The 27,933-nt window shown below is 47.1% G+C and overlaps 1 protein-coding gene across 1 annotated transcript; it reads left to right on the plus strand.

Moving 5' to 3' along the window:
• The first annotated feature begins 20 nt into the window (after nt 1-20).
• eif2ak4 (eukaryotic translation initiation factor 2 alpha kinase 4) lies at nt 21-27,876 on the plus strand. The gene is made up of 39 exons (XM_039009398.1): nt 21-375; nt 512-627; nt 936-1,038; nt 1,189-1,362; nt 1,439-1,519; nt 1,764-1,912; nt 2,002-2,102; nt 2,219-2,376; nt 2,494-3,032; nt 3,583-3,698; nt 3,844-3,998; nt 4,159-4,592; nt 4,689-4,752; nt 4,838-4,927; nt 5,208-5,330; nt 5,850-5,954; nt 6,193-6,259; nt 6,360-6,439; nt 6,758-6,859; nt 6,977-7,027; nt 7,215-7,451; nt 7,838-7,913; nt 9,935-10,056; nt 10,242-10,291; nt 10,413-10,581; nt 18,011-18,127; nt 18,264-18,329; nt 18,517-18,687; nt 18,832-18,966; nt 19,065-19,172; nt 19,433-19,561; nt 22,048-22,134; nt 22,357-22,469; nt 22,573-22,631; nt 23,040-23,143; nt 23,538-23,606; nt 25,149-25,193; nt 25,957-26,072; nt 27,409-27,876. The coding sequence occupies exons 1-39, from the start codon at nt 241-243 to the stop codon at nt 27,464-27,466; spliced, it is 4,974 nt and encodes a 1,657-aa protein (XP_038865326.1). The 5' UTR covers nt 21-240; the 3' UTR covers nt 27,467-27,876.
• The last annotated feature ends 57 nt before the right edge of the window (nt 27,877-27,933 follow it).

Below are 27,933 nucleotides of genomic sequence, written 5' to 3' on the forward strand. Positions count from 1 at the left end.
ATGACGCCTGCCATGCACCAGCGTTGCGACTATGTTGTGATTCCGTGGTGCTGTCAATGCTGGAAGTTCAACGTTTTGGAATCAGATACATTATTGATCGCGTAACTTTATCCGAGGTTGATATTGTAATGTTACTAAGTAACAAAAGACGAGTGTTACAATAGGTTGTAACTAATTCGCCTCGATATTAAGACGGGTGTATGCGCGAGACATGTGTGTCCATGTAGCTCAGCTAGTAGGATGAGTTGTCATCAGACTTCTGCAGCTGGGAGTGGGACCGACGACTATTCTGTTCAACAGGAAAACGAACTAGAAGCGCTTGCATCCATTTTTGGGGATGATTTTCAGGATCTGCGGAATAACCGTCCATGGAAGGTAGGCCTACTTTCAGCACAATTGTTTGATGAATAGAGTTTCTGATTGCTGACTTGCTAATGCGACGTGGTGTTGATTACACCAACAAGAACTCCTTTATTTGTCTCCTTCTGTGTTCTGCTTTCTCCTCATTCAGCTCAAAAGGCCACCCGAGGTATACCTGTGCCTGCGACCTAACGGACTAAGCAATGGGAAGGAAAGTTATGTGACAGTGGACTTACAGGTCAAAATCCCACCAACGTACCCAGATGTGTGAGTATCATTAGATCAATCCATCGATGGAATGCATGTCATACAGTATATCTTGCCCTAGATTCAGATGTATAATGTTAGATAATATTTCCTAGTATACACCACTGGGGCCACGTGTAGTCGGGCCAGCTGTTGCTGTCTGATGAAATATAAATAACAGCCGCCACCTCTGGCATTAGGAATACTGTGCCTGATTTGTACGTTCAACGTGTCTTTTGGTTTGATACAATCGCCTAATAATTTCATCTGTCTGGAACAAAATGGTATATGTTTTTAAGCATTCATTCCTTTGTTTGTTTGGGAGACAGGCCTCCAGAGCTTGACTTAAAGAATGCCAAAGGTCTCTCCAATGACAACCTCCAGAACCTCCAGACAGAGCTCACTAAACTGGCTGCAGAGCGATGTGGGGAGGTGAGATAGACTTTTACAGGCCGGCAGACAGATGACAAACATCTCCACTGAACCCTTAGACACTACAATTATAATTTTGCTTTGGTCACGTCTTTGTGTAAGTCTCAAAATGACATATTTTCTCCATCACCTCCTCCTCTCTTCCCCCAGGTGATGATCTATGAGCTTGCGGACCATGTCCAGGGGTTCCTGAGTGAACACAACAAGCGTCCGTCCAGCTCTTTCCATGAGGAGATGCTGAAGAACCAGCGGCTGCATCAGGAGAGGCTAGACCTGGAGGAGCAGGAGCGACTGGATCAATGCCGCAGGCAGGAGGAGCAGACGGTGAGGAGGAGACACACACACACACACACACACACACACAAATGTACTATGTCTTTAAACCCTTTCATCGCTACAGAAATCTGAGATCATGGCTGAAATCCAAAGAAGAGAGGAGGAGAAACGAGAGGAGAAGAAGAGGAAAGAAATGGCCAAACAGGTGCCTTCATAATCTTCAAATGTTTACATTTAGCCAACTCACTTTTTTAGAACCAAGACTTCTTATCCTTCTTTGGAAAAGTGACGGACTTTAGGTTTTTAGGATACTGATCATCAATTAATATAATATTGTTTGAAACCAAATTAATTAAAATCATGCTTGACTTGACCTACATATTAAACATAAACCTCCATACAAAACAGAGCATGAAATGTAAACATATTCTGGCTTTGTGACTGCCCAGGAGCGCTTTGAGAGTTTGGACCAGCCTGCCGTGGAAAGTTGTTCTGTATTGGGCAGCTCACCTTGTTCCCCTGGGCTTCCACTTGAGCTCACTGAACCCAGAAAAGGGGCCAACCACCGGAGACGAACCAACTCGAACACCCGCCACAGGCACGGACCAGCAACATACATTCCTAAGATATAGCTCTGTGCCTGAACTACACGGAGTTAACTCTGCATGTTGTTTTTGTTGTCATCAGACGGGACACATACAGCGAGGATAGCCAACGCTCACAGGAAGTGCTTCACTTCAGCAACAGTACCCTGGGGGACATTATAGTGCATAGAGGGAAGTGCCTAGGTAAGAGATTATAATTTCCTGTAAATCTCTCATTATGTTGTTTTGTAATGTAGGTTACTGTACTGTCAGTGTTGAGTTGTGCGCCTCAGTATGCTATGTGTCTGTGTCTCTGGCAGGGGAAAGTGAGAGGCTTGGCCGTAATGTTTATAATGCGTTCGATGCGACCAATGGAGAGTTTGCTGTAGTATACGAGTGGATCCTACGCTGGAACAAGAAGATTGGCAAGTTCTTCACCAGCGAGGAAATCAGGAAGATTGACAATTGTAAAAAGCAGGTGAGTAATTCCTTGCTGAGATCCTTCCTGACATCAGATGCTATAGTCATAGATTTCAAGATATTATAACACAGATGCCTACACACTAAGTAATACCCTCTGTCCATTTCTTTATAGATCCATGGAGCAGAGAGTGAGCTGAACTCCCTGCTGAAGCTGGAGCACCCTAACCTGGTGCACTACCAGGCCCTGAGCTCCAGTGAGAGGGATGACTGCCTGGTGGTGGACCTGCTGGTGGAGTATGTCGGGGTCAGCAGCAGTCTGAGCCAGAGCCTGGCCAGCCAGACCGCCATCCCCCTGGAGCGCCTCCGTCTGCTTACCACCCAGCTCCTGGCTGCCCTCGACTACCTCCACTCCAACTCTGTTGTCCACAAACAGCTGGGCGCCTCTAGTGTGCTGCTGGACCACCAGGGCAATGTGCGTCTCACAGACTACAGCCTCTCCAAGAGACTGGGTGACATCTGCAATGAGGACATCTTTGTGCAGGCCCGCGTGCGCTTCTGTGAGGACATGCTTCCCACCAAGGCTGGGAAGAAAGGGGACGTATGGAGCATGGGGCTTATGCTGCTGGCACTGAGCCAGGGGAAGGAGGTCAGGGAGTACCCTGTGTCTGTGCCCACCAGCCTGCCAGCTGACTTCCAGGACTTCCTTAACAGGTGCGCCTGCCTGACAATAACCATCAACTCAGTTTGTCCAGACAGCTAGTCTCAGTGACAGCTAGACAGCCCAGTCTCAGCCACTTCTTCCATGCCTGGACCTTCTCACTTTTTATGGTGGCAGTCAATTAAAACTTTATTTTTCTGTGGTTAAATTAAAATGTGTTTTACAGATTATGACTCATTAGCACATATGTTTTTTTGTATATCTAGCTAGATGATTTAGGAAACATGTCATCTTTATTATTCTTGTGATAGAAACCAGGCACACTGCACATACAGGTTAATTTTGATGTATTTCACTTTCCTGTGCCTTTTGGCCTATTGTCCTCCTATCATGGACAATGTGTTAGTCAGGGTTTGGTTGTCGGAGTTCGTCCTCTGTGTTTGGGTACCAGTGTTAGTGTAGCGTGGATGCAGAGTAACACAGTGTGGACCAGATGTTGATGGCCACAGTGGGCCTTGCCAGGAATCCCCTACATGAATGTTAGCTCTATTGGAAGTTTCCATCCGTAATGCAACGTTCACTCTGTGTGTGTGTGTGTGGTAGGTGTGTGTGCCTGGATGATTCTGACCGCTGGAACACCCAGCAGCTCTTGGACCACCCCTTCCTCAACCCTCCACTTCCAAAGACCCCTCTACAGTGCCAGGATGCTAGTCCAGAAGGTGACAACTTCTCTTTACAAAGTTCAGAACAGAGCCACTAGATATTTTCAGTCTTAAAGTCTATAAAGTTGTGAAAAAATTGTTACCTTTCAGAGTTCTGATTCACCATATAGAGTCCTGACTGGTTTATTCTGTCCTCTCCCAGACAATGGGGATGACTTTGCGTCGTCGGTCATCCCTCACAGTCACATCCTCAACGCCCCGTTCAGCACTGGGCTGCAGAGGCAGTTCTCACGCTACTTCAATGAGTTTGAGGAGTTACAGCTGCTGGGGAAAGGAGCTTTTGGTGCCGTTATCAAGGTAAACCATGTTTAATATAGCATAGCTGACAGTAGCTTTCATAGCCTTCCCCTTTTCTTTTAGTCCATGGTTATTGTTCACATAATGTTTGTATTCTCTTGACTCCCCACCCATCTTTGTTTCTCTTTCTGTTTGTCCATACCGCTCTCTTTGTGTGCAGGTCCAGAACAAGTTGGATGGCTGTTACTATGCTGTGAAGCGTATCCAGGTGAACCCGGCCAGTAAGCAGTTCCGTAGGATCAAAGGTGAGGTGACGCTGCTCTCACGCCTCAACCATGAGAACATCGTCCGCTACTACAACGCCTGGATCGAGAGGCACGAGACCCCCTCAACAGGGGTCCTGAGCTCAGACAGCTCCGAGCCCAAGAGCACAGCGGAGAATCTGCCCCAGGTCCGAGCCCCCTCTCTGCGACTCAATGAGCTGGGCTTCAGCATTCTTGACAACGTGGAGGACAACGCCCCTCCCCCCGCCCTGGCCAGCTCGGTGGAGTGGAGCACCTCCATCGAAAGGTCCTCTAGCGCCAAGTGTAGTGGCCACGAGACCAGCGATGAGGACGATGATGATGAAGAGGATGTCTTCTGTGCCTCGTTCCTGTGAGTTCCTTTGAGGGTACATCTGGTGCAGTGCCCTGTACACTTGATATACTGAAATAAAATGCACTTTTTGATATCTGTTTTGTTTGCGTCTAGCCCATCAAACAGTGACTCAGAGAGTGACATCATTTTTGACAATGGGAATGGCAGCATATCTCAGGTTAGTGTTCACATTATTGCCATAGTGTGTGTTACTAGTGTGTACAATTTCACCAATTACATTCAATGTAATCTCCATTCCTTAGGAGGAGCCAAGCAAGAGAGTGGGGGGTGACACGATAGATAGCACAGACTCGGAGAGGCCACAGCTCATAGCACATTACCTTTACATCCAGGTAAGGCTCAGTTCACTAGCACTTAACTAATACCACACTAGAGGGCACTGTTTTATGTCTGATATCTAACCCAGGGGTTCTCAAACTTTTTGTGCCGTGACAGAAAATTAATCAGGGACCCCCTCATAATCAGAACACAACTTATATATATGTATGTGCATATGTTTGTATGTATGTATTTATGTATTGTTATTTTTATTTTTAAATAGTTGATCTGGCCGTGGACACCCTGACCCACTTTGAGAACCCTGATCTAACCAGTGTTCTCTCCTCCCTCCAGATGGAATACTGTGAAAAAAGCACTTTGCGAGACACCATTGACCAGGGCCTCCATCAGGACAACAGTCGCCTGTGGAGGTTCTTCAGGGAGATCCTGGATGGCCTGGCCTACATCCACGAACAGGTCTGTCTGTAAAGCCCCATCTCCCCTAATCAGAGTGCACTGTAGGGTTCAATGTCTGCTTCAGGGTGTGGAACAGAGATATCATGTTAAGATCATAGAGTTGGAGAAGAGTGGAGAGAGAGAGGGTACTGTCCTGTCACATTCGGTTAAGAGGTAGGAAGTCCAGGACAGTCACTGCTTGTGATTATGTTGTTCCACTCCAAGTATCTGCTAAATCTTCAGATCCCAATGTCAAAGAAAGGTTTTGCTAGGTTCATGGTGGACATTGATATGGGATATAATTTGTGCTGTACAAAGTGTTTTGAAATGTGTTTGATGCAAAACGGTGTTTTAAAGGATCCTCTTCTCATTTTTTCAAACGCTCAAATGTTCTGGCATACATGTTCCTTCCTACCTCTACACCAAGAAGCCAAGCTGTCACAGCACGGCTCAAAACAACGATGATTACGCTCATGACATGCTTCTAGCCATGGTTCCAATTAGCACTAATTGATCACCTCCCCATCACCCTTCCAACAGGGGATGATTCATCGAGACCTCAAGCCTGTCAACATTTTCTTGGACTCTCAGGACCATGTGAAAATTGGAGACTTTGGCCTGGCCACAGACCATCCTGCTAATGTGGTATGCCTTAATGTCCTCAGCTTCGCTGTCTCCTGGTGATAGAGATGAATTAACTGATACCTTGAAGTTCATGTTGAGGTCTATAAGTGGAATTTTGACGCTGTATCAATTTAATGTATTTCTTGTGTTTTTTGTCTTAATGTCAGAATTGTAATGCGTTATTGCCTTCTCTGCAAGCCCAAAAAAGTCAAGAATCAACAAATAAGTGGTTTTGACTGTACATTTAATCACCTCATAGGCTGCAGCAGGTAAACTGGATATTGAGGAGAGTGGCTCTGTTCTGATTCTCAAATCGGACCCAACAGGTACTGAGAAGCAACATCCTTCCACATTAAACTGTCCCAAGTGTTTCAGGCTTTGTGACTCTGTTAAGCTCATATTTTCTACCTTGTTATTTCTGAACAGAGAATATGACTGGTATGGTTGGTACTGCCTTGTATGTCAGTCCAGAGGTGCAAGGAAATACTAAAGCCACTTACAACCAGGTAAGAAATACAGTACGAATGGAACAAGCACCAAAGTCAATTCAGAAGAACAAAATAAAGAGGTATTGTCTCAGTACAATCATTCATAAAAGATCTCAAAAGAAGTCTCAAAAGAATTATACTATCTTATAATGACTTTTTAAGGCCCTTGACTCCTGGGTGGACCACAGACTAATGTCCTCTGTCATTTTAGGCAGTTCAAGGTTTTCCCAACGGTGTTACTGTATTCTCACTAGGAAATATATCATTCTGAATGGACTGTATGAACCTGATGTAAAAGGGGAGAGGGTTCAACCCGTGATCTGTGTTTCTCCTCAGAAAGTGGATCTGTTTAGCTTGGGTATCATCCTGTTTGAGATGTCCTACCGGCCCATGACCACCGGATCTGAACGCATCTCAGTCCTGAGCCAGCTGCGCATGGTGAGTCTGTCCAGCGAAGGGAACACAGACGGGTGTAGTGTGGGGGGGGGGCACGGGAAGGGTCTCAATCACTCATCTTTCATCACTGTCCCATTACTCTGTCATTCCACTCTGCAGGAGGACATCCACTTCCCTGAAGACTTCCCTGAGTGTAAGAGTGGAATGCAGGTGACTAAGGACATATTCAATTCATGTTACACAAGTTATACTCTCAGCTCTGTGAATTTTTGTGAAGCTATGTATAAAGTAGAAGTAGTTCACATAGTCTGATGATGGGAAGTTTAATGAAACCAAACTGAGTGACATTACACGGTATGGGCCGATTGACTGATCTATCTCCCTGTGTCTATCTCAGAGGAAGGTGATTGGCTGGCTGTTGAACCATGACCCGGCGCTGCGTCCCACGGCCCAGGAGCTCCTGAAGAGTGATCTGCTGCCCCCGCCCCAGATGGAGGAGTCAGAGCTCCACGAGGTCCTGCAGCACACCATGGCTAACGTCAATGGCAAGGCCTACCGCACTATGGTCAACCAGCTGTTCTCCCAGAACACCTCCCCCGTCATGGACTACACCTACGATATCGACCTCCACAAGGTACTAGGCTACTGCTCTGGCCAACACACCGACACATTGGACCAGACCCCTCAAACCTGACCTAGCCACACAAACACAACACAAAGCAACCAGACGTTAAAGCTTGGGTACGATTATTCTTTCTGCCATTTCATAGCGTCTCAAACCACTGTTTGTGACAGACAAGTATTGGAGAATTTGTCTTGAATGCTCAGAATAGAATGGTCCAAAGTGGGAAGAGCTACCCATCTCCTCCTGTAGGTGTCACTGTTAACACAGTAATGATGCTGGTCCTGTGTTCCGCTGCAGTTCTCCCGTCATCTGTTCCACATGATGTTGGGATTGTTTAAGCTTTAATCGATGGCTTTTGATTCATAACAGACTGTGTTTGTTTTGTTTTGCTGCAGGGTAGTTTTAATTTCAACAGTGCTAAATTGCAACAGTATGTGTACGAAACAATTACCAGGATCTTCAAGAAACACGGTGAGTCTGGACTTTTTTGTCCCATTTTAAGAGCTGAAGTCATGTTTACTCTCTTGTGCAAACGACTTGACCCATTCCACTCTTAACTCCCTGTTATGAAGACCTCACTGGGGGCCTTGACTTAAACATCTGCTCCCATATATACTGTTGTCTCTAGTGACTAATTCTAGGCAGATGTTTGGTTATACACTGCTCAAAAAAATAAAGGGAACACTTAAACAACACAATGTAACTCCAAGTCAATCACACTTCTGTGAAATCAAACTGTCCACTTAGGAAGCAACACTGATTGACAATAAATTTCACATGCTGTTGTGCAAATGGAATAGACAACAGGTGGAAATTATAGGCAATTAGCAAGACACCCCCAATAAAGGAGTGGTTCTGCAGGTGGTGACCACAGACCACTTCTCAGTTCCTATGCTTCCTGGCTGATGTTTTGGTCACTTTTGAATGCTGGCGGTGCTTTCACTCTAGTGGTAGCATGAGACGGAGTCTACAACCCACACAAGTGGCTCAGGTAGTGCAGCTCATCCAGGATGGCACATCAATGCGAGCTGTGGCAAGAAGGTTTGCTGTGTCTGTCAGCGTAGTGTCCAGAGCATGGAGGCGCTACCAGGAGACAGGTCAGTACATCAGGAGACGTGGAGGAGGCCGTAGGAGGGCAACAACCCAGCAGCAGGACCGCTACCTCCGCCTTTGTGCAAGGAGGAGCAGGAGGAGCACTGCCAGAGCCCTGTAAAATGACCTCCAGCAGGCCACAAATGTGCATGTGTCTGCTCAAACGGTCAGAAACAGACTCCATGAGGGTGGTATGAGTGCCCGACGTCCACAGGTGGAGGTTGTGCTTACAGCCCAACACCGTGCAGGACGTTTGGCATTTGCCAGAGAACACCAAGATTGGCAAATTCACCACTGGCGCCCTGTGCTCTTCACAGATGAAAGCAGGTTCACACTGAGCACATGTGACAGACGTGACAGAGTCTGGAGACGCCGTGGAGAACGTTCTGCTGCCTGCAACATCCTCCAGCATGACCGGTTTGGCGGTGGGTCAGTCATGGTGTGGGGTGGCATTTCTTTGTGGGGCCGCACAGCCCTCCATGTGCTCGCCAGAGGTAGCCTGACTGCCATTAGGTACCGAGATGAGATCCTCAGACCCCTTGTGAGACCATATGCTGGTGCGGTTGGCCCTGGGTTCCTCCTAATGCAAGACAATGCAAGACCTCATGTGGCTGGAGTGTCAGCAGTTCCTGCAAGAGGAAGGATTTGATGCTATGGACTGGCCCACCCGTTCCCCAGACCTGAATCCAATTGAGCACATCTGGGACATCATGTCTAGCTCCATCCACCAACGCCACGTTGCACCACAGACTGTCCAGGAGTTGGCGGATGCTTTAGTCCAGGTCTGGGAGGAGATCCCTCAGGAGACCATCCGCCACCTCATCAGGAGCATGCCCAGGCGTTGTAGGGAGGTCATACAGGCACGTGGAGGCCACACACACTACTGAGCCTCATTTTGACTTGTTTTAAGGACATTACATCAAAGTTGGATCAGCCTGTAGTGTGGTTTTCCACTTTAATTTTGAGTGTGACTCCAAATCCAGACCTCCATGGATTGATACATTTGATTTCCATTGATCATTTTTGTGTGATTTTGTTGTCAGCACATTCAACTATGTAAAGAAAAAAGTATTTAATAAGAATATTTCATTCATTCAGATCTAGGATGTGTTATTTTAGTGTTCCCTTTATTTTTTTGAGCAGTGTATATACATGTTATAGACCTTTAATACAGCTGCGATTCTTTATTTGAGTTGTTTATTCAGTTTCTATATTATCTGCTTCGTCCAGGTCAAAATATATATATATATATTATGCAATATGCAAAGTAGATACTGTACATGGCTGGTGGGCACACTGGTTGAATTTGAACTTCCATATTGCGTTTGACGTTATATTTTTATGTACATTAAACTTATTAACATACATTAAACATAGTGTTTCTGTGGCTGTCTGTCCAGGGGCTGTGCGTCTCCAGACCCCCCTGCTGCTCCCCAGGAATAGGAAGTTGTATGAGGGCAGTGAGCTGGCCTGCTTGATGGACCACAGCGGTATGCTGGTCACCCTGCCCTACGACCTCCGGGTGAGCATCAAGAAGCAGGAAGTACTACACCGTGATCGTGGCACGCAATCAGAGTGGACTACAGCCAGGATAACCTCAGGACAACCCTGGAACATCCTAGGGACTTAACTGTCTGTTTCCACATAGGGATTTATTGTAGTCTTACATGCACTGTTTATTGAGTCTCTCTTTTGTCTCCATTCCAGATGGCATTCGCAAGATTTGTGGCCAGAAATAATATTACCCATTTCAAGAGGTAAACTTCATAGGAGTCAATCACTGAATTCTTGAGTCTATGCATGTTCAGTCTTTGCATGTCATCCGAGCATGTGTTTATATCCAGCATAATGTAATGGGGTTTGTGTGTGTGTGCGCAGGTGGAGCATCGAGCGTGTGTTCCGGCCCAGGAAGCCAGACAGGGCTCACCCCAGGGAGCTGCTGGAGTGTGCCTTTGATGTCATTGTCCCTGTCACCAACAGCCTGCTGCCTGACGCTGAGACCATCTTCACCATCTCAGAGATTATCCAGGAGTTCAGTGTCCTGCAGGTACGAGTACTGGACACTTCCTGTCTGGCTCACTCCTTTCACCGTGTTACTACCCCTGTCACAGTCTAGTTCAGGTCACAGACCATACTGTCCTTCCCTTATAGCAGGTCACAGACCTGTTCACTCCCTGGACACTACACAGGGATTTTTCTGCCATTGAAATTCTTGGGCAGGAAAATCACTTTCAGTGTAAACGTAAACGACTAAAACCAGATATAAAGAATGTAGAAAAAATAAATGACCTATGTATTTTTTAAGAATATAATCATTGAGAACTAACAATCACCAAAATATAATCTAGACAGTCAGGGAGAATTGAAAATTCTAAAAAACAATTTACCAGTATAGTTAGAACACAGCATTATCCATTGCAAAATGCATAGAATTGCAGGAAATTAGCTTTAAAACTTTAAAAATTCTCTCAGCTCCGTGGCAGAATATGTAAAATCACACTAAATTTGTTTTAAAACTGCAACATTTCTTCTCGGTTGCATGGCAAAATGTGTAGAATTGCAGGAAATTGTCTTTAAAACTGCATAAAATGTATCTTAGCTCCATGAACAAATTTGTAGAATTGTAGGAAATTGGCTTATAAAAGCAAAAATGTCTCTACAACGTCAAGATGGGGGCCTCTAAAATGTTCTCTAAAATTCAGCCAGGCCGACCGCAATCCCTGCCACGCTCACCACCTAAGCTCCATTTTGATCCAGAAAAAACCCTGGTACAGTAGGCCCAGTTCACTCAGCATGAGTCCAGTCCCCCCAGAGGACCACCATAGCTCCAGGCCCCCTCTAAAAGGCCCTCTCCCTGATTGCACCATTTACTGTATATTCCCTCTCTCTGTGTGAGAAAGCTGTTAAGAATGTGTGAGTCACTGAATGAGAGAGCAGCAGCCAGCCTCTGTGGCCATTTCACTGAGCAGTCCTCCTACAGTAGTGGTTTAGGGATGAGAAGTTCTCCTACAGTAGTGGTTTAGGGATGAGATGTCCTCCTACAGTAGTGGTTTAGGGATGAGAAGTTCTCCTACAGTAGTGGTTTAGGGATGAGATGTCCTCCTACAGTAGTGGTTTAGGGATGAGATGTCCTCCTACAGTAGTGGTTTAGGGATGAGAAGTTCTCCTACAGTAGTGGTTTAGGGATGAGATGTCCTCCTACAGTAGTGGTTTAGGGATGAGAAGTTCTCCTACAGTAGTGGTTTAGGGATGAGATGTCCTCCTACAGTAGTGGTTTAGGGATGAGAAGTTCTCCTACAGTAGTGGTTTAGGGATGAGATGTCCTCCTACAGTAGTGGTTTAGGGATGAGATGTCCTCCTACAGTAGTGGTTTAGGGATGAGAAGTTCTCCTACAGTAGTGGTTTAGGGATGAGATGTCCTCCTACAGTAGTGGTTTAGGGATGAGATGTCCTCCTACAGTAGTGGTTTAGGGATGAGAAGTTCTCCTACAGTAGTGGTTTAGGGATGAGATGTCCTCCTACAGTAGTGGTTTAGGGATGAGATGTCCTCCTACAGTAGTGGTTTAGGGATGAGAAGTTCTCCTACAGTAGTGGTTTAGGGATGAGATGTCCTCCTACAGTAGTGGTTTAGGGATGAATGGTCTTCCCACAGTAGTGGTTTAGGGATGAACAGTCCTCCTACAGTAGTGGTTTAGGGATGAACGGTCCTCCTACAGTAGTGGTTTAGGGATGAACGGTCCTCCTACAGTAGTGGTTTAGGGATGAACGGTCCTCCTACAGTAGTGGTTTAGAGGTGAACGGTCCTCCTACAGTAGTGGTTTAGAGATGAACGGTCCTCCCACAGTAGTGGTTTAGAGATGAACGGTCCTCCCACAGTAGTGGTTTAGGGATGAACGGTCCTCCCACAGTAGTGAATTAGAGATGAACGGTCCTCCTACAGTAGTGGTTTAGAGATGAACGGTCCTCCTACAGTAGTGGTTTAGAGATGAACGGTCCTCCTACAGTAGTGGTTTAGAGACGAACGGTCCTCCTACAGTAGTGGTTTAGAGACGAACGGTCCTCCCACAGTAGTGGTTTAGAGACGAACGGTCCTCCCACAGTAGTGGTTTAGAGATGAACGGTCCTCCTACAGTAGTGGTTTAGGGATGAACGGTCCTCCTACAGTAGTGGTTTAGGGATGAACGGTCCTCCTACAGTAGTGGTTTAGGGATGAACGGTCCTCCCACAGTAGTGGTTTAGGGATGAACGGTCCTCCCACAGTAGTGGTTTAGAGATGAACGGTCCTCCCACAGTAGTGGTTTAGAGATGAACGGTCCTCCCACAGTAGTGGTTTAGAGATGAACGGTCCTCCTACAGTAGTGGTTTAGGGATGAGATGTCCTCCTACAGTAGTGGTTTAGGGATGAGAAGTTCTCCTACAGTAGTGGTTTAGGGATGAGATGTCCTCCTACAGTAGTGGTTTAGGGATGAACGGTCTTCCCACAGTAGTGGTTTAGGGATGAACGGTCCTCCCACAGTAGTGGTTTAGGGATGAACGGTCCTCCCACAGTAGTGGTTTAGGGATGAACGATCCTCCCACAGTAGTGGTTTAGGGACGAACGGTCCTCCCACAGTAGTGGTTTAGGGACGAACGGTCCTCCCACAGTAGTGGTTTAGGGACGAACGGTCCTCCCACAGTAGTGGTTTAGGGACGAACGGTCCTCCCACAGTAGTGGTTTAGGGACGAACGGTCCTCCCACAGTAGTGGTTTAGGGACGAACGGTCCTCCCACAGTAGTGGTTTAGGGATGAACGGTCCTCCCACAGTAGTGGTTTAGGGATGAACGGTCCTCCCACAGTAGTGGTTTAGGGATGAACGGTCCTCCCACAGTAGTGGTTTAGGGATGAACGGTCCTCCCACAGTAGTGGTTTAGGGATGAACGGTCCTCCCACAGTAGTGGTTTAGGGATGAACGGTCCTCCCACAGTAGTGGTTTAGGGATGAACGGGCCTCCCACAGTAGTGGTTTAGGGATGAACGGGCCTCCCACAGTAGTGGTTTAGGGACGAACGGTCCTCCCACAGTAGTGGTTTAGGGATGAACGGTCCTCCCACAGTAGTGGTTTAGAGATGAACGGTCCTCCCACAGTAGTGGTTTAGGGATGAACGGTCCTCCCACAGTAGTGGTTTAGGGATGAACGGTCCTCCTACAGTAGTGGTTTAGGGATGAACGGTCCTCCTACAGTAGTGGTTTAGGGATGAACGGTCCTCCTACAGTAGTGGTTTAGGGATGAACGGTCCTCCTACAGTAGTGGTTTAGGGATGAACGGTCCTCCCACAGTAGTGGTTTAGGGATGAACGGTCCTCCTACAGTAGTGGTTTAGGGATGAACGGTCCTCCTACAGTAGTGGTTTAGGGATGAACGGTCCTCCTACAGTAGTGGTTTAGGGATGAACGGTCCTCCTACAGTAGTGGTTTAGGGATGAACGGTCCTCCTACAGTAGTGGTTTAGGGATGAACGGTCCTCCTACAGTAGTGGTTTAGAGATGAACGGTCCTCCCACAGTAGTGGTTTAGGGATGAACGGTCCTCCCACAGTAGTGGTTTAGGGATGAACGGTCCTCCCACAGTAGTGGTTTAGGGATGAACGGTCCTCCCACAGTAGTGGTTTAGGGATGAACGGTCCTCCCACAGTAGTGGTTTAGGGATGAACGGTCCTCCCACAGTAGTGGTTTAGGGATGAAAGGTCCTCCTACAGTAGTGGTTTAGGGATGAACGGTCCTCCTACAGTAGTGGTTTAGGGATGAACGGTCCTCCCACAGTAGTGGTTTAGGGATGAACGGTCCTCCCACAGTAGTGGTTTAGGGATGAACGGTCCTCCCACAGTAGTGGTTTAGAGATGAACGGTCCTCCCACAGTAGTGGTTTAGGGATGAACGGTCCTCCCACAGTAGTGGTTTAGGGATGAACGGTCCTCCCACAGCAGTGGTTTAGGGATGAACGGTTCTCCCACAGTAGTGGTTTAGGGATGAACGGTCCTCCCACAGTAGTGAATTAGAGATGAACGGTCCTCCCACAGTAGTGAATTAGAGATGAACGGTCACCCTACAGTAGTGAATTAGAGATGAACGGTCCTCCCACAGTAGTGGTTTAGGGATGAACGGTCCTCCCACAGTAGTGGTTTAGGGATGAACGGTCCTCCCACAGTAGTGGTTTAGGGATGAACGGTCCTCCCACAGTAGTGGTTTAGGGATGAACGGTCCTCCCACAGTAGTGGTTTAGGGATGAACGGTCCTCCCACAGTAGTGGTTTAGGGATGAACGGTCCTCCCACAGTAGTGGTTTAGGGATGAACGGTCCTCCTACAGTAGTGGTTTAGGGATGAACGGTCCTCCTACAGTAGTGGTTTAGAGGTGAACGGTCCTCCTACAGTAGTGGTTTAGAGATGAACGGTCCTCCCACAGTAGTGGTTTAGAGATGAACGGTCCTCCTACAGTAGTGGTTTAGAGATGAACGGTCCTCCTACAGTAGTGGTTTAGAGATGAACGGTCCTCCTACAGTAGTGGTTTAGAGACGAACGGTCCTCCTACAGTAGTGGTTTAGAGACGAACGGTCCTCCCACAGTAGTGGTTTAGAGATGAACGGTCCTCCTACAGTAGTGGTTTAGGGATGAACGGTCCTCCTACAGTAGTGGTTTAGGGATGAACGGTCCTCCTACAGTAGTGGTTTAGGGATGAACGGTCCTCCCACAGTAGTGGTTTAGGGATGAACGGTCCTCCCACAGTAGTGGTTTAGAGATGAACGGTCCTCCCACAGTAGTGGTTTAGAGATGAACGGTCCTCCTACAGTAGTGGTTTAGGGATGAGAAGAGCCTCCCACAGTAGTGGTTTAGGGATGAGATGTCCTCCTACAGTAGTGGTTTAGGGATGAGAAGTTCTCCTACAGTAGTGGTTTAGGGATGAGATGTCCTCCTACAGTAGTGGTTTAGGGATGAACGGTCTTCCCACAGTAGTGGTTTAGGGATGAACGGTCCTCCCACAGTAGTGGTTTAGGGATGAACGGTCCTCCCACAGTAGTGGTTTAGGGATGAACGGTTCTCCCACAGTAGTGGTTTAGGGATGAACGGTCCTCCCACAGTAGTGGTTTAGGGATGAACGGTCCTCCCACAGTAGTGGTTTAGGGATGAACGGTCCTCCCACAGTAGTGGTTTAGGGATGAACGGTCCTCCCACAGTAGTGGTTTAGGGACGAACGGTCCTCCCACAGTAGTGGTTTAGGGACGAACGGTCCTCCCACAGCAGTGGTTTAGGGACGAACGGTTCTCCCACAGTAGTGGTTTAGGGATGAACGGTCCTCCCACAGTAGTGAATTAGAGATGAACGGTCCTCCTACAGTAGTGAATTAGAGATGAACGGTCCCCCTACAGTAGTGAATTAGAGATGAACGGTCCTCCCACAGTAGTGGTTTAGGGATGAACGGTCCTCCCACAGTAGTGGTTTAGGGATGAACGGTCCTCCCACAGTAGTGGTTTAGGGATGAACGGTCCTCCTACAGTAGTGGTTTAGGGATGAACGGTCCTCCCACAGCAGTGGTTTAGGGATGAACGGTCCTCCCACAGCAGTGGTTTAGGGATGAACGGTTCTCCCACAGTAGTGGTTTAGGGATGAACGGTCCTCCCACAGTAGTGAATTAGAGATGAACGGTCCTCCTACAGTAGTGAATTAGAGATGAACGGTCACCCTACAGTAGTGAATTAGAGATGAACGGTCCTCCCACAGTAGTGGTTTAGGGATGAACGGTCCTCCCACAGTAGTGGTTTAGGGATGAACGGTCCTCCCACAGTAGTGGTTTAGGGATGAACGGTCCTCCCACAGTAGTGGTTTAGGGATGAACGGTCCTCCCACAGTAGTGGTTTAGGGATGAACGGTCCTCCCACAGTAGTGGTTTAGGGATGAACGGTCCTCCCACAGTAGTGGTTTAGGGATGAACGGTCCTCCCACAGTAGTGGTTTAGGGATGAACGGTCCTCCCACAGTAGTGGTTTAGGGATGAACGGTCCTCCTACAGTAGTGGTTTAGAGGTGAACGGTCCTCCTACAGTAGTGGTTTAGAGATGAACGGTCCTCCCACAGTAGTGGTTTAGAGATGAACGGTCCTCCCACAGTAGTGGTTTAGGGATGAACGGTCCTCCCACAGTAGTGGTTTAGAGATGAACGGTCCTCCTACAGTAGTGGTTTAGAGATGAACGGTCCTCCTACAGTAGTGGTTTAGAGACGAACGGTCCTCCTACAGTAGTGGTTTAGAGACGAACGGTCCTCCTACAGTAGTGGTTTAGAGACGAACGGTCCTCCCACAGTAGTGGTTTAGAGATGAACGGTCCTCCTACAGTAGTGGTTTAGGGATGAACGGTCCTCCTACAGTAGTGGTTTAGGGATGAACGGTCCTCCTACAGTAGTGGTTTAGGGATGAACGGTCCTCCCACAGTAGTGGTTTAGGGATGAACGGTCCTCCCACAGTAGTGGTTTAGGGATGAACGGTCCTCCCACAGTAGTGGTTTAGAGATGAACGGTCCTCCCACAGTAGTGGTTTAGAGATGAACGGTCCTCCCACAGTAGTGGTTTAGAGATGAACGGTCCTCCTACAGTAGTGGTTTAGGGATGAGAAGAGCCTCCCACAGTAGTGGTTTAGGGATGAGATGTCCTCCTACAGTAGTGGTTTAGGGATGAGAAGTTCTCCTACAGTAGTGGTTTAGGGATGAGATGTCCTCCTACAGTAGTGGTTTAGGGATGAACGGTCTTCCCACAGTAGTGGTTTAGGGATGAACGGTCCTCCCACAGTAGTGGTTTAGGGATGAACGGTCCTCCCACAGTAGTGGTTTAGGGATGAACGGTCCTCCCACAGTAGTGGTTTAGGGACGAACGGTCCTCCCACAGTAGTGGTTTAGGGACGAACGGTCCTCCCACAGTAGTGGTTTAGGGACGAACGGTCCTCCCACAGTAGTGGTTTAGGGATGAACGGTTCTCCCACAGTAGTGGTTTAGGGATGAACGGTCCTCCCACAGTAGTGAATTAGAGATGAACGGTCCTCCTACAGTAGTGAATTAGAGATGAACGGTCCCCCTACAGTAGTGAATTAGAGATGAACGGTCCTCCCACAGTAGTGGTTTAGGGATGAACGGTCCTCCCACAGTAGTGGTTTAGGGATGAACGGTCCTCCCACAGTAGTGGTTTAGGGATGAACGGTCCTCCCACAGTAGTGGTTTAGGGATGAACGGTCCTCCCACAGTAGTGGTTTAGGGATGAACGGTCCTCCCACAGTAGTGGTTTAGGGATGAACGGTCCTCCCACAGTAGTGGTTTAGGGATGAACGGTCCTCCCACAGTAGTGGTTTAGGGATGAACGGTCCTCCTACAGTAGTGGTTTAGGGATGAAGATTGTATTTGTGCTCAGATGGAATGGTGTATTGGTTGTGTGGTGGTGTAATGGTGTATTGTGTGTGTTGTGTTAGGAGAGGAACTACCACATCTACCTGAACCACACCAGTCTGCTGAAGGCCATCCTGCTACACAGCGGAGTCCCAGAGGACAAGCTGAGCCACGCCTCCAGTATCCTTTGTGAAGCCATGGTTAGTACTCCGTCCACCGCACTCGTGCAAATTAAACATACACCATGCATGCGTAGATTGTGTGGTAGAAGTTTTGTCCATAACATCTTTGTTCTACCACTGGAACTGTAAAATGGTATCCTGTCTCTGTTCATAGAGTGAAAAGCTGACTAGGCGAGAGGTGGAGGCCAAGTTCTGTAACCTATCTCTGTCCAACAACAGTGTAAGTATCTACTGTTGCTTCTGGTGTTTTATGACATGTTTGGTGAAATCATCAGTGTATCCACTTTGACTCTGCTCAGAGGGAAGATACTGGTCAGCTTTTCTTGAACATTGCCTTGCTCTCAGCTACAGATACTGTATTTTCTCTCTGTTCAGATCTGTGTCTGATGTCTGTCTTTCCCTGCCAGTTGCAGACGCTGTATAAATACATAGAGCAAAAGGGAGACCTTCGGGACCTGGTCCCCCTCATCACCTCTCTGACCAAACAGAAGACTGCCGTTACCCAGCTGGCCAAGCAGGGCCTCAGAGACCTGGAGGAGCTCACTGGTCTGCTCAGGAGACTGGGTGTCAAGCTGCAGGTACTGCTACTCCCTCTCACCCTCCATCTTGATTGTTACCCCAGGTGTATGAAGTGCATGGAGAGAATGGTATTGAAATGTGTTTTGCTGTTGAGTGAGTGAGTGATTGATTGATTGATTCTCTCTCGTGTCTGTGTCTTTTAGGTGGTGGTCAATCTGGGTCTGGTATATAAAGTGCAGCACCATTGTGGGGTCATCTTCCAGTTTGTGGCCTTCATCAAGAAACGCAGACGCACAGTGCCAGACATCGTGGCTGCAGGAGGGAGATACGACCACCTGGTAATGCCCCCATCCTACCCATGCCGCCAACAGATTATGTCCCAACTTGGGTCCTTGGAAGTGTTGAACTATCAGGGTTTCTGGTTCTCTTCCTGTAGATCCTTGAGTTCCGTGGTCCAGCGTCCTCTGCTCCTGTCCCCTCGGCAGTAGGGGCCAGTGTGGCTTTGGACAAGGTCTGTGCTGCCCTGGCCAACATGGAGGAGCCGGTGAGAACACTTCATCAGTGATCATGACCCACAGACACAGAAGGTCATATTTGAGGATGGCTTATTACTTTCAGCCTCCATTAAAGTTATTATCCTGCCTCTAAAATGTAGCTGTTTTGGGAAAGGCTGTACTGTATATTTCTATACTGTAGAATGACAGTTGATGGGTTTACCCCCGAACCCTCTGTAATCAAATCAACTGAATTTGTGTGGAGCTCTGTGTGTGTGTGCATGTTTAAACCTAACTCCCTGCCTCCTAGCCCTCTATCAGTTCGTGTGATGTGCTGGTGGTGCCTGTAGGCCACACCTCCATGGGCAGGGCCATCAATGTGATCCAGAAGCTGTGGACAGCAGGGGTCTCTGCTGACATCGTCTATGACGTGTCACAGGTAAGTGATGAGCAGCCTGTAGCACCTTCTGCTGTGACAATATCTAACCAACACGGGGCAACACCTCTATTCTCTTCTACCCAACATGGACCGGGGTCCAAACTACCTGAGTTATTTACCGTGACAATGTCTGGACCTGTAAACACTCAGGCGAATGGGATCCATTTTGAGGTTACTTGTATAATCCTGTTAGTGTAGCAGGTTTAAGAAATACGATGAAACATCTCTGTTACTGTATAGAGTTTTCTACGCAGTTTTTATTTTCAGTTTTTAGTTGAAGTCTGTTGACCAACTTTATCCTGAGAAGAGTTTCAATGTGTTCCAGTGTACTTGTTGTCATCCTGTTGCATGTGGGTGGTGTAGTGTGACTGCTGTTCTGGTGCCATGCCTCGTCCCATTCTTCATGTTTATGTGACAGCCTGATCTCAGGCCAGGAGCTGTATGTCACTACTGCTGTGTGTGTCTCTCTGGCTGGCCCCCACAACCTGGCGTTAGCGTGCAGCTGACAGCTCTCCTCTCTCTCTTACGTTGAAACTTTCCCTCTTCTCTTCTTTTATCCTCTTTTCCTCTGTTTACCTCACCCTTTTCTCCCTTGTCCTCTCCACCATTCCTTCCACCCACTCCAGTGTCCTCCCTCTCTTCTCTACTTTTCATTTGATCTCTTCTTTTTCTGTCTCTGTGACTCTCTATAACGTCACTGATTGCCCAACTCCATCCCCCTGAGCCCCAAGCAGCAATTAAAAGCTTTGCTTTGTCTGAGCTCACGCTGCTTTGCTGGAGAGGAACAACATGTCACTCCAAGTTGTTAGGGATGCCTGCCTTATGGACCAGCCAGCCAGCTGGGGGGGGGGGGGGGTAGTGTGAGAGACAATATCCAGTGTTCAGAGTTTATTAAGTGCTGAGATGCTCCCCTCCTAACACCTTTCACATGCACTGCTTTTACTGGCCAAATCTCCAGTAAATGATCATTTATGGTCCGTAGACGGTTCCTTTCTTTTAGCTTTTCTAGCCAAATATGGTGAACCCTATCTGAGGTCAGCTGGGAGGCATATGGCCGAAAGCTGGTCGACCCTCAGGCATCCACAGTGGCAGAGCTATAGCCTCGGCGGTCTCAGTGAGAGAGCTGCTGTGAGCAAGCTGGTGGGGAGAGCAGAGCAGAGAGGTGATATACAGTACAGGGATTGTTCCTCAGCAGAGTCTGCTGCTCTGTTCTGACTCAGCATTGCCTGCCAGTTGAAACCTGTCTGTCTGTATTTGATTAGGATAAATCAGCTCTGCTGCTCACACACAGCCACGGGTGAGTACAGTACCCGGACAGGACCAGGTTTGTGCAATGGGCAGAGTTGCTCTCCGTTCCAAGCTAAACTTGGTTCTCCGCCACTCTGGAGGAATTTGAGGCACAAGTGAAGCGTTCCCCCAGCACGCATTTCATTTTCCAGGCTTTATGCTGTCTCTGCCACCCCTGCTCTCTCTCTCTCCCACCACATCACTTGCTCTGATCTCAGTGTAAAATGGGGGGAGTTTTCTGCTTTTATTATTACATTCCTGCCGTGTTGTCCAACACGTATGCACACACTCTTCGTTTGCTTGCACACTCCGTTTGCACAGGAACTGATGAGTCATAGGAAAGCCACTGAAGCCTGCCTGATCCCAGCTTTCAGCACACCATGAAACCACCAGGACTGCTTACAGCTCTTACTCTTAAACAGACAGCCCACTTTGATAAATACGCCACAAACTAACTTTCCCATAACCCCACTGTCATATTACAGGAGAAACATGGAGCTGAAGGAGAGCTTATCCTCAAACTAATTCACTGTATAGTGTTGAAGGGGTCCACTTGCTCACTGTAACCACTTAACTCTGTAGCTCACTGTTACCACAACCCCTATAGCAGGGATCATCAACTAGATTCAGCTGCAGGACAATTATTTTTCTTTAGCGGATGGTTGGGGGGCTGGAACATAATTACAAATAATTTGTAGACTGCAAATTGACAGCAAGAAGCCCAGATAGATGTAATATTTGACTAAAACATAATCATTTTAAACCTTGATTACATTTGTATACGATCTATCAATTAAGCGTGGAACTACTTAGGAACAGATTTCCCCCCCCAAAACACCAGGAAGTCAGCTCCAAGTGATTTTAATATGTCCAACAATGAAAATGAAAATTTGGCCCCTCGAAAAATTTCAGGGGCCAAATAAAACCCTCCGCTGGCCCAATTCTGCCCGCAGGCCACCAGTTTGGGAACCCTGCTCTATTGTAAGTACATGCAGGTTACAATTCACCAAAACCATACAGTTGGTCAATCCACATATAGTAGTAGTAACTGTAAATGTTAATCTGGGTCTAGAACTCGGTTGCAGGATCTGGAGCTCGTTGGGACATCATCATCTTGGGAGCAGTATATACCATATTTTCACTTGGCTATTACAAAGTAGTGTTTTCTTCCCCTCTGGATCTGACTGTGTTGTGTTCAGTCCCAGGAGACTCTGCTGGAGCACTGCAGACAGGCTGGCATCACCTGCATGGCCCTGGTCTCAGACAAGGAGGGGAACTACATCAAGGTAATAATAATAACTATTCATTTTATATAAAGCTTGTCCAGATGCTCAAAGCTCTGAGGGCAAACGGGGTGGTGAAACTCAATATTAGGAAGGTGTTCCTAATGTTTGGTATTCTCAGTGTATATGGTATTGATATGAATGCCCCAAAATACAAGAATTTGGAGTGAAAGTGTGTGTTGGAAGCAGGTCTGATTCCTCTCCCTATCCCCTGTGTGTCCCCAGGTCAAGTCCTTTGAGAAGGAAAGGCAGTCAGAGAAGAGGATTCCAGAGTCTGACCTTGTGGATCACATTGTTCAGAAATGTCGGACCAAATTCTATGAGGAGAGAAATGTCAGGTGACAACACGGTTTACTAGCCCACGCACAAACTCTGTTCTAGACTTCCAGTGAAGTTGGGGAAAGAGACTGACACAGCGGTGTTGTTTGTCTCCTCCAACAGGGAAATCTCTGAGGCTGTCTCTCTTCAGAACTCCAAGGGGTCACTCGTCAGTACCTCAGGTACAGTTGAACAGCCTCTTGACCCTGTGTCCAAGGATGACCCCATTACCTTTGACAGAGAGCAGAGCAGTAATTATGGTCCTCTGGTTTCCTATGAACCTACTTTGTTCTGGGTTTAAGTCCCTACATGGTGGCAGAGCTTTGTTAAATGGGTAATCAAAGAGCGATGGTGAATATGTGAACTACAAAGTGATTAGTGGTAGTGTTACATTTCTCACCACCTCTGGCTCAGATGTACAGTAGATATACACCTTAATACAACACACTGGACTTATTAGTCTGGCTAACAATGATGGCTTCTCAGTCGACTGGTGTCTGTGGGTGGTGGTGGGAGAAGGCTGTAACAGCTCTGACATATTGCCATGGTCTCATTAGGATTGTGTGTGTGTGTGTGGTGTGATCTGACAGGATCATCAGAGCAGCACGGGAGCAGTGCCTCTAGTAACATGAATGTGAACCTCCTCACCCCGGAGAAGGTGTCCTCTAGCACCAGACGACGCTACGAGACCCAGGTCTGTCAATCAATCACACCTGTCACTCACACCTTTCCTGGAGTAGGCTATAACAGACAGAAAGACATACACAACAGACAGACGGACCGAGCCAAGCCCAGTCATGCAGCCGATCACGAGACCGGGACAACCTCTCCCTCCCTGGCTGTGGTTCCCAGCTCTGTCTCACTGTAGCGTTCGTCACAGTCAGACAACACGCTGCCTTTTACACGCCGCCAGCCCAGGCTTAAACCCCATTGGCTCGCGTAGAGATGGATTGCATGTGAGGATGAAGTGGCTTTTGTTTCCCAGTTTCATTGTGTTCATGGGAGCAATTACTCCTTTCCCCCTCTTTCTCTCTCTCTCTCTTTCTTTCTCTCTTTCTCTCTTTCTCTCTCTCTCTCTCTTTGTTCAGATACAAACCAGATTGCAGAATCTAAGTAGCAATTTACAGAGCAAGAGCAATGACATCGAAGTTCTGGCTGTAAGTCATTTTCTGTTTCCCCACCTCTACACCTTATCTGTTGAATCCATGTATGAAATAGATCTGTGCGTGAAATGAGGACAGAAGTTAGCTGATCAGTTGGACTAGTGGTTCTCCCCTCTGTTTTTCTCTGCACTGCAGAGGGGTTTACAGGGCTCTCCTGGAGGTAGATGGCTACAAAATGATTCCAGTTGCTCCACAACAGAAAACAAGGAGAGAGCATGTCATTTGGAGCTAAATTGCTAGCATATTTTGTTTATTTGTGGTTTCGTAGTCAATTTGAAAGGAGATATTCACAGAGTAAATTATACAGTGTATTATTTACTGATACGACATAGTCCAAATACATTTGTCATTCCATATGTTTGTGTCTGGTTCACATCAGAGGGTTAGAGGTTAGATGCTGGAGCGTGAGGTATTGAAGTATAACAGACATATTCACCTTGATGCCGGTATGTATTTACTCAGAGCTAGAAGTGTGCTTCCAGGTTACATCAGCAGTATTGCTAACCGTCTGTCATAGGTAATACCCGTAACTAAAGAAAAAGGCAATTTAACCAACATTTTAAGGCATAGATGGAAAATCAGCCCTGACAGTTCTATGATTTCCTGCAAAGGACATTTTAAAGTAGTGCACTCAGTGGTAGTGAGAGCACCATGAATGAGTTACAGAAGTGCACTCAGTGGTGGTGAGAGCACCATGAATGAGTTACAGAAGTGCACTCAGTGGTGGTGAGCGCACCATGAATGAGTTACAGAAGTGCACTCAGTGGTGGTGAGAGCACCATGAATGAGTTACAGAAGTGCACTCAGTGGTGGTGAGAGCACCATGAATGAGTTACAGAAGTGCACTCAGTGGTGGTGAGAGCACCATGAATGAGTTACAGAAGTGCACTCAGTGGTGGTGAGAGCACCATGAATGAGTTACAGTAGTGCACTCGGTGGTGAGCGCACCATGAATGAGTTACAGTAGTGCACTCGGTGGTGAGCGCACCATGAATGAGTTACAGTAGTGCACTCGGTGGTGAGCGCACCATGAATGAGTTACAGTAGTGCACTCGGTGGTGGGCGCACCATGAATGAGTTACAGTAGTGCACTCGGTGGTGAGCGCACCATGAATGAGTTACAGTAGTGCACTCGGTGGTGAGAGCACCATGAATGAGTTACAGTAGTGCACTCGGTGGTGAGCGCACCATGAATGAGTTACAGAAGTGCACTCGGTGGTGAGAGCACCATGAATGAAGAATAATGAACAAAGTCAATGTTCTGCTCTGACTAAATTGCTACAACCACAGTGTGCAAATGATCTTCATGACCTTGAGCTGAGGGAACTGAACCCTGAACCCTGTTTTGTGCCATTGTGGAATGTGTCTTGAATATTTATAGCAAATATTTGAGTGCTGTGGCAGAGGTTACATATACTTCCTAAGGAAAAGGACAGCATGCTATGTACAGTGTGGTCTGAGATTACATGGTGAGATAGAGTAACATCCGTTGTGTTAGTGGAGTCTAACGCACCTCCGTTTGTTGTTCCGTCCCAGGTGGACCTGCCAAAGGAAACCCTCATCAACTTCCTGTCTTTGGAGGTCTGTACCCAGCTCTGCTTATCATGACCTCCGTCTGCACAACCAATAAAGTACATCTTGGCAGGATGGAGTAGGGGAGGGAAGGAAGGGAGGTCAGGCTTTCGGAGAGGAAAAATAAGGGAATCCTGACTCCTTTCTTAGCCTTGTCTGGGGAGGGGAGTAAACACCACAGAGTTACCCAACTATCAGCTGGGACAAGGTGTGAACACTCACATTCCAAACTCCTGGCTGCAGCGCCTGCCAAACGAAGCAGAAACCCCTAGCTTTCATTAAAAAAAGAGAATGTAAATGATATGGTGTTAAATATAATAAAGATTTTAAAAAAATACTCAGAACACAAGCTTATGTTAGCAGACAAAGCGTAGAATGAATGGCAACCTTATACAGTTCCCCTCTCACATCATACGTGGCTTTGTGATTGAGTGTCAGAGAAAACAACTTACAATACACAGTGTGCATGCCCAGACCCACAGGAAACCCTGCATCACACTGACTAATTACCCCACAGAGCATTAGAGGGCCTGAGACTCTAAACTATCCTAGCAGCTTTACTGAACCTCCACTCTCAACAGGCAAAAATATACAATGTGTAAAATCCACAACCCGCAGATCTATCTTTTATATTTCCCCCCATTAACTGCAGATGGTGGAGTCTCCGACACGGTAACTACAAATACAATAACAACCGTGTTTGTTTGATCACAGTGGCTATGTTGAATGTCTGATTGCTCTCTCTCTCTCTTTGCCACTTCTCTCTCTGTAGTTTGATGGAGATGAGCCGTTCAATATCAGCGTTAAACATCTGCTGTCGCGTCTCCCCAAGCAGCGCTACCTCAAGTCCATCTGCGAGGAGATCCACCGCTTCAAAATCATGAAAAGGTGCGTAGTTGTACCTGTGGTTACTGGGCTGTTTTGAACAGCGTATGGGTGTCTCAGGGCAGGCGAGCCCAGCCAGACTGTGAGAGCAGGGCAGTATACCCCATCGCCTCGCCCCTGTGTGCTCCCAGGGCCTGACTTAGACCCAACTCGCCTTTTTATAAAAAATCATGAAACCTGAGGAAAACGGTAGAGATCATTAAAGGCCCTTTAAAAACCAGACTTCCTTTTATGACCAGCAAACACCAGAAAACCCCAGCCCACACCCCAGGTGTGTGGATGTCAGTCAACTCTTCAAACAAATCAGGTCAGAGATACCTATAGTCTCTAAAACAACTCCTCAGATGATCAGATTTCCATCTGGGGGAAGGATTTGGACTGTTTGTCTGTCTGCTGTCTGGTTGTTTCCACTGTGAGTGACACCTAGAGTCCTGGGCCATAGGCCAGGTCACAGGCAGGGCTTAAGCCCCACTGCAAGCTGTCTACAGGAGCCTGGGTTAATATCAGCCTCACTGCCTATAGCCCTGCTCAAAGACTCGGCTAAACAATTTTTTGTTGTTGCACTGCCTAGCTTTATTTGGATTCTCAGAACAAGGAGCCTATGTAGGATTTGATGGATGTTCTCTTTCATGAATGGGGATAATGTAGGAGAAAGCTAGAGCCTCTTTCTCTGGTTCCATCTGGGCTCTTCGTAGACTGTCCAGAGCAGTTGGTTTTAATTTCCTGTGTGTACTGTGTGTCTCATTCACCGTTAAGGGAAAAGTGTTTACTGACAAATTAACGTAATTTGGGCTCGCTAACAATGGAGATATTCACAGTGGGTGTTTTTGTGTTTGTTTTGGCTGGAACTAGGGCACAGAGAAGACGAGATGAGTGGGCCAAAGGCCACAGTAGTCAACAGTCACTTGGCTGCACTGTGCCTGTAAACTACCCATAGGGCCCCACAGTCATTGAGCTGCCCCAGTCTTACAGCTACAGCCACTATTTCATGTACTTCAAAACAGACTAGCTGCCCCCCAGGTCATCTGAAATGCCCTGTAAAAGAATGGAAAGCTAGGGCCAATAATGATCAAGGTGACAATGAATAGAAATAGTCCAATTAGGCTGTTTTTACACAATGAACTGGCCAGTTAAACAGCTAAACAGACTTTACCTGGTGTGCTAGACTTACACAAGAAAACAGTTAGGTTATTGTCTGTTTTTGATGTCCATAGCAAGTGTTATACATTCCCTTTGCATATGGAAACATCAACAGTCCGCTAGTGGACACACGGTGGGGTTGTTTTGGACATACATTAAATATCAAGTTTTTGACTTGACGAGTGTGTTGTCTTTGCAGGGTTGCCGTGGTGGTTTTGTACAGCTACAAGGATGATTACTACAAGATTCTTCTGTGAAACCGAAGATGTTTCTGCCCAGGACAAGCTCCAAGCTGCTCCCAGCACAACGGGCTTCCTGTGCTTTTCAATTTAGTGAAACAGTATCCGTTTGTTTGAAGAAGATGACAGCTTTATTCTGTGACTTTCCTTTTCAGAGTGAACCCAAATTCAAAAGTCAACTTTTACAGTGTTGAAATGTAATCCAGGTACAATCAGCTGTTACCCTGACGCTCACAGCATTGTGTTGGTCCCTACCAAAAGACCAAGACAGTTTCTAATCTTACTGTACCTGCCTTAATGGAACAGATCATATACATTCTGAAGCAGAAGGGTTTTTTGATTGCAGATACTGTTTCCAAATTAATGTCCAATTCCATATTTTTTAAGTGACATGATTAATAATGGCAATAAATCACATTTTACCCCAGTATGTAGTTCTCTTCTTTGAGAGTGCCCCAGTCTGCGAAAACAATGAATGTGTTCAT

This window comes from Salvelinus namaycush, chromosome 15 (assembly GCF_016432855.1).
Source record: "Salvelinus namaycush isolate Seneca chromosome 15, SaNama_1.0, whole genome shotgun sequence".
In the NCBI taxonomy this organism is placed as follows: Eukaryota; Metazoa; Chordata; class Actinopteri; order Salmoniformes; family Salmonidae; genus Salvelinus; species Salvelinus namaycush.

Coding starts and splice junctions, on each gene's coding strand:
- eif2ak4 (XM_039009398.1), top strand. CDS start 241: ATGAGTTGTCATCAGACTTCTGCAGCTGGGAGTGGGACCGACGACTAT. Junction 18,128..18,263: donor GTATCCTTTGTGAAGCCATG/GTTAGTACTCCG, acceptor CTCTGTTCATAG/AGTGAAAAGCTGACTAGGCG. Junction 22,470..22,572: donor TATGAGGAGAGAAATGTCAG/GTGACAACACGG, acceptor CTCCTCCAACAG/GGAAATCTCTGAGGCTGTCT.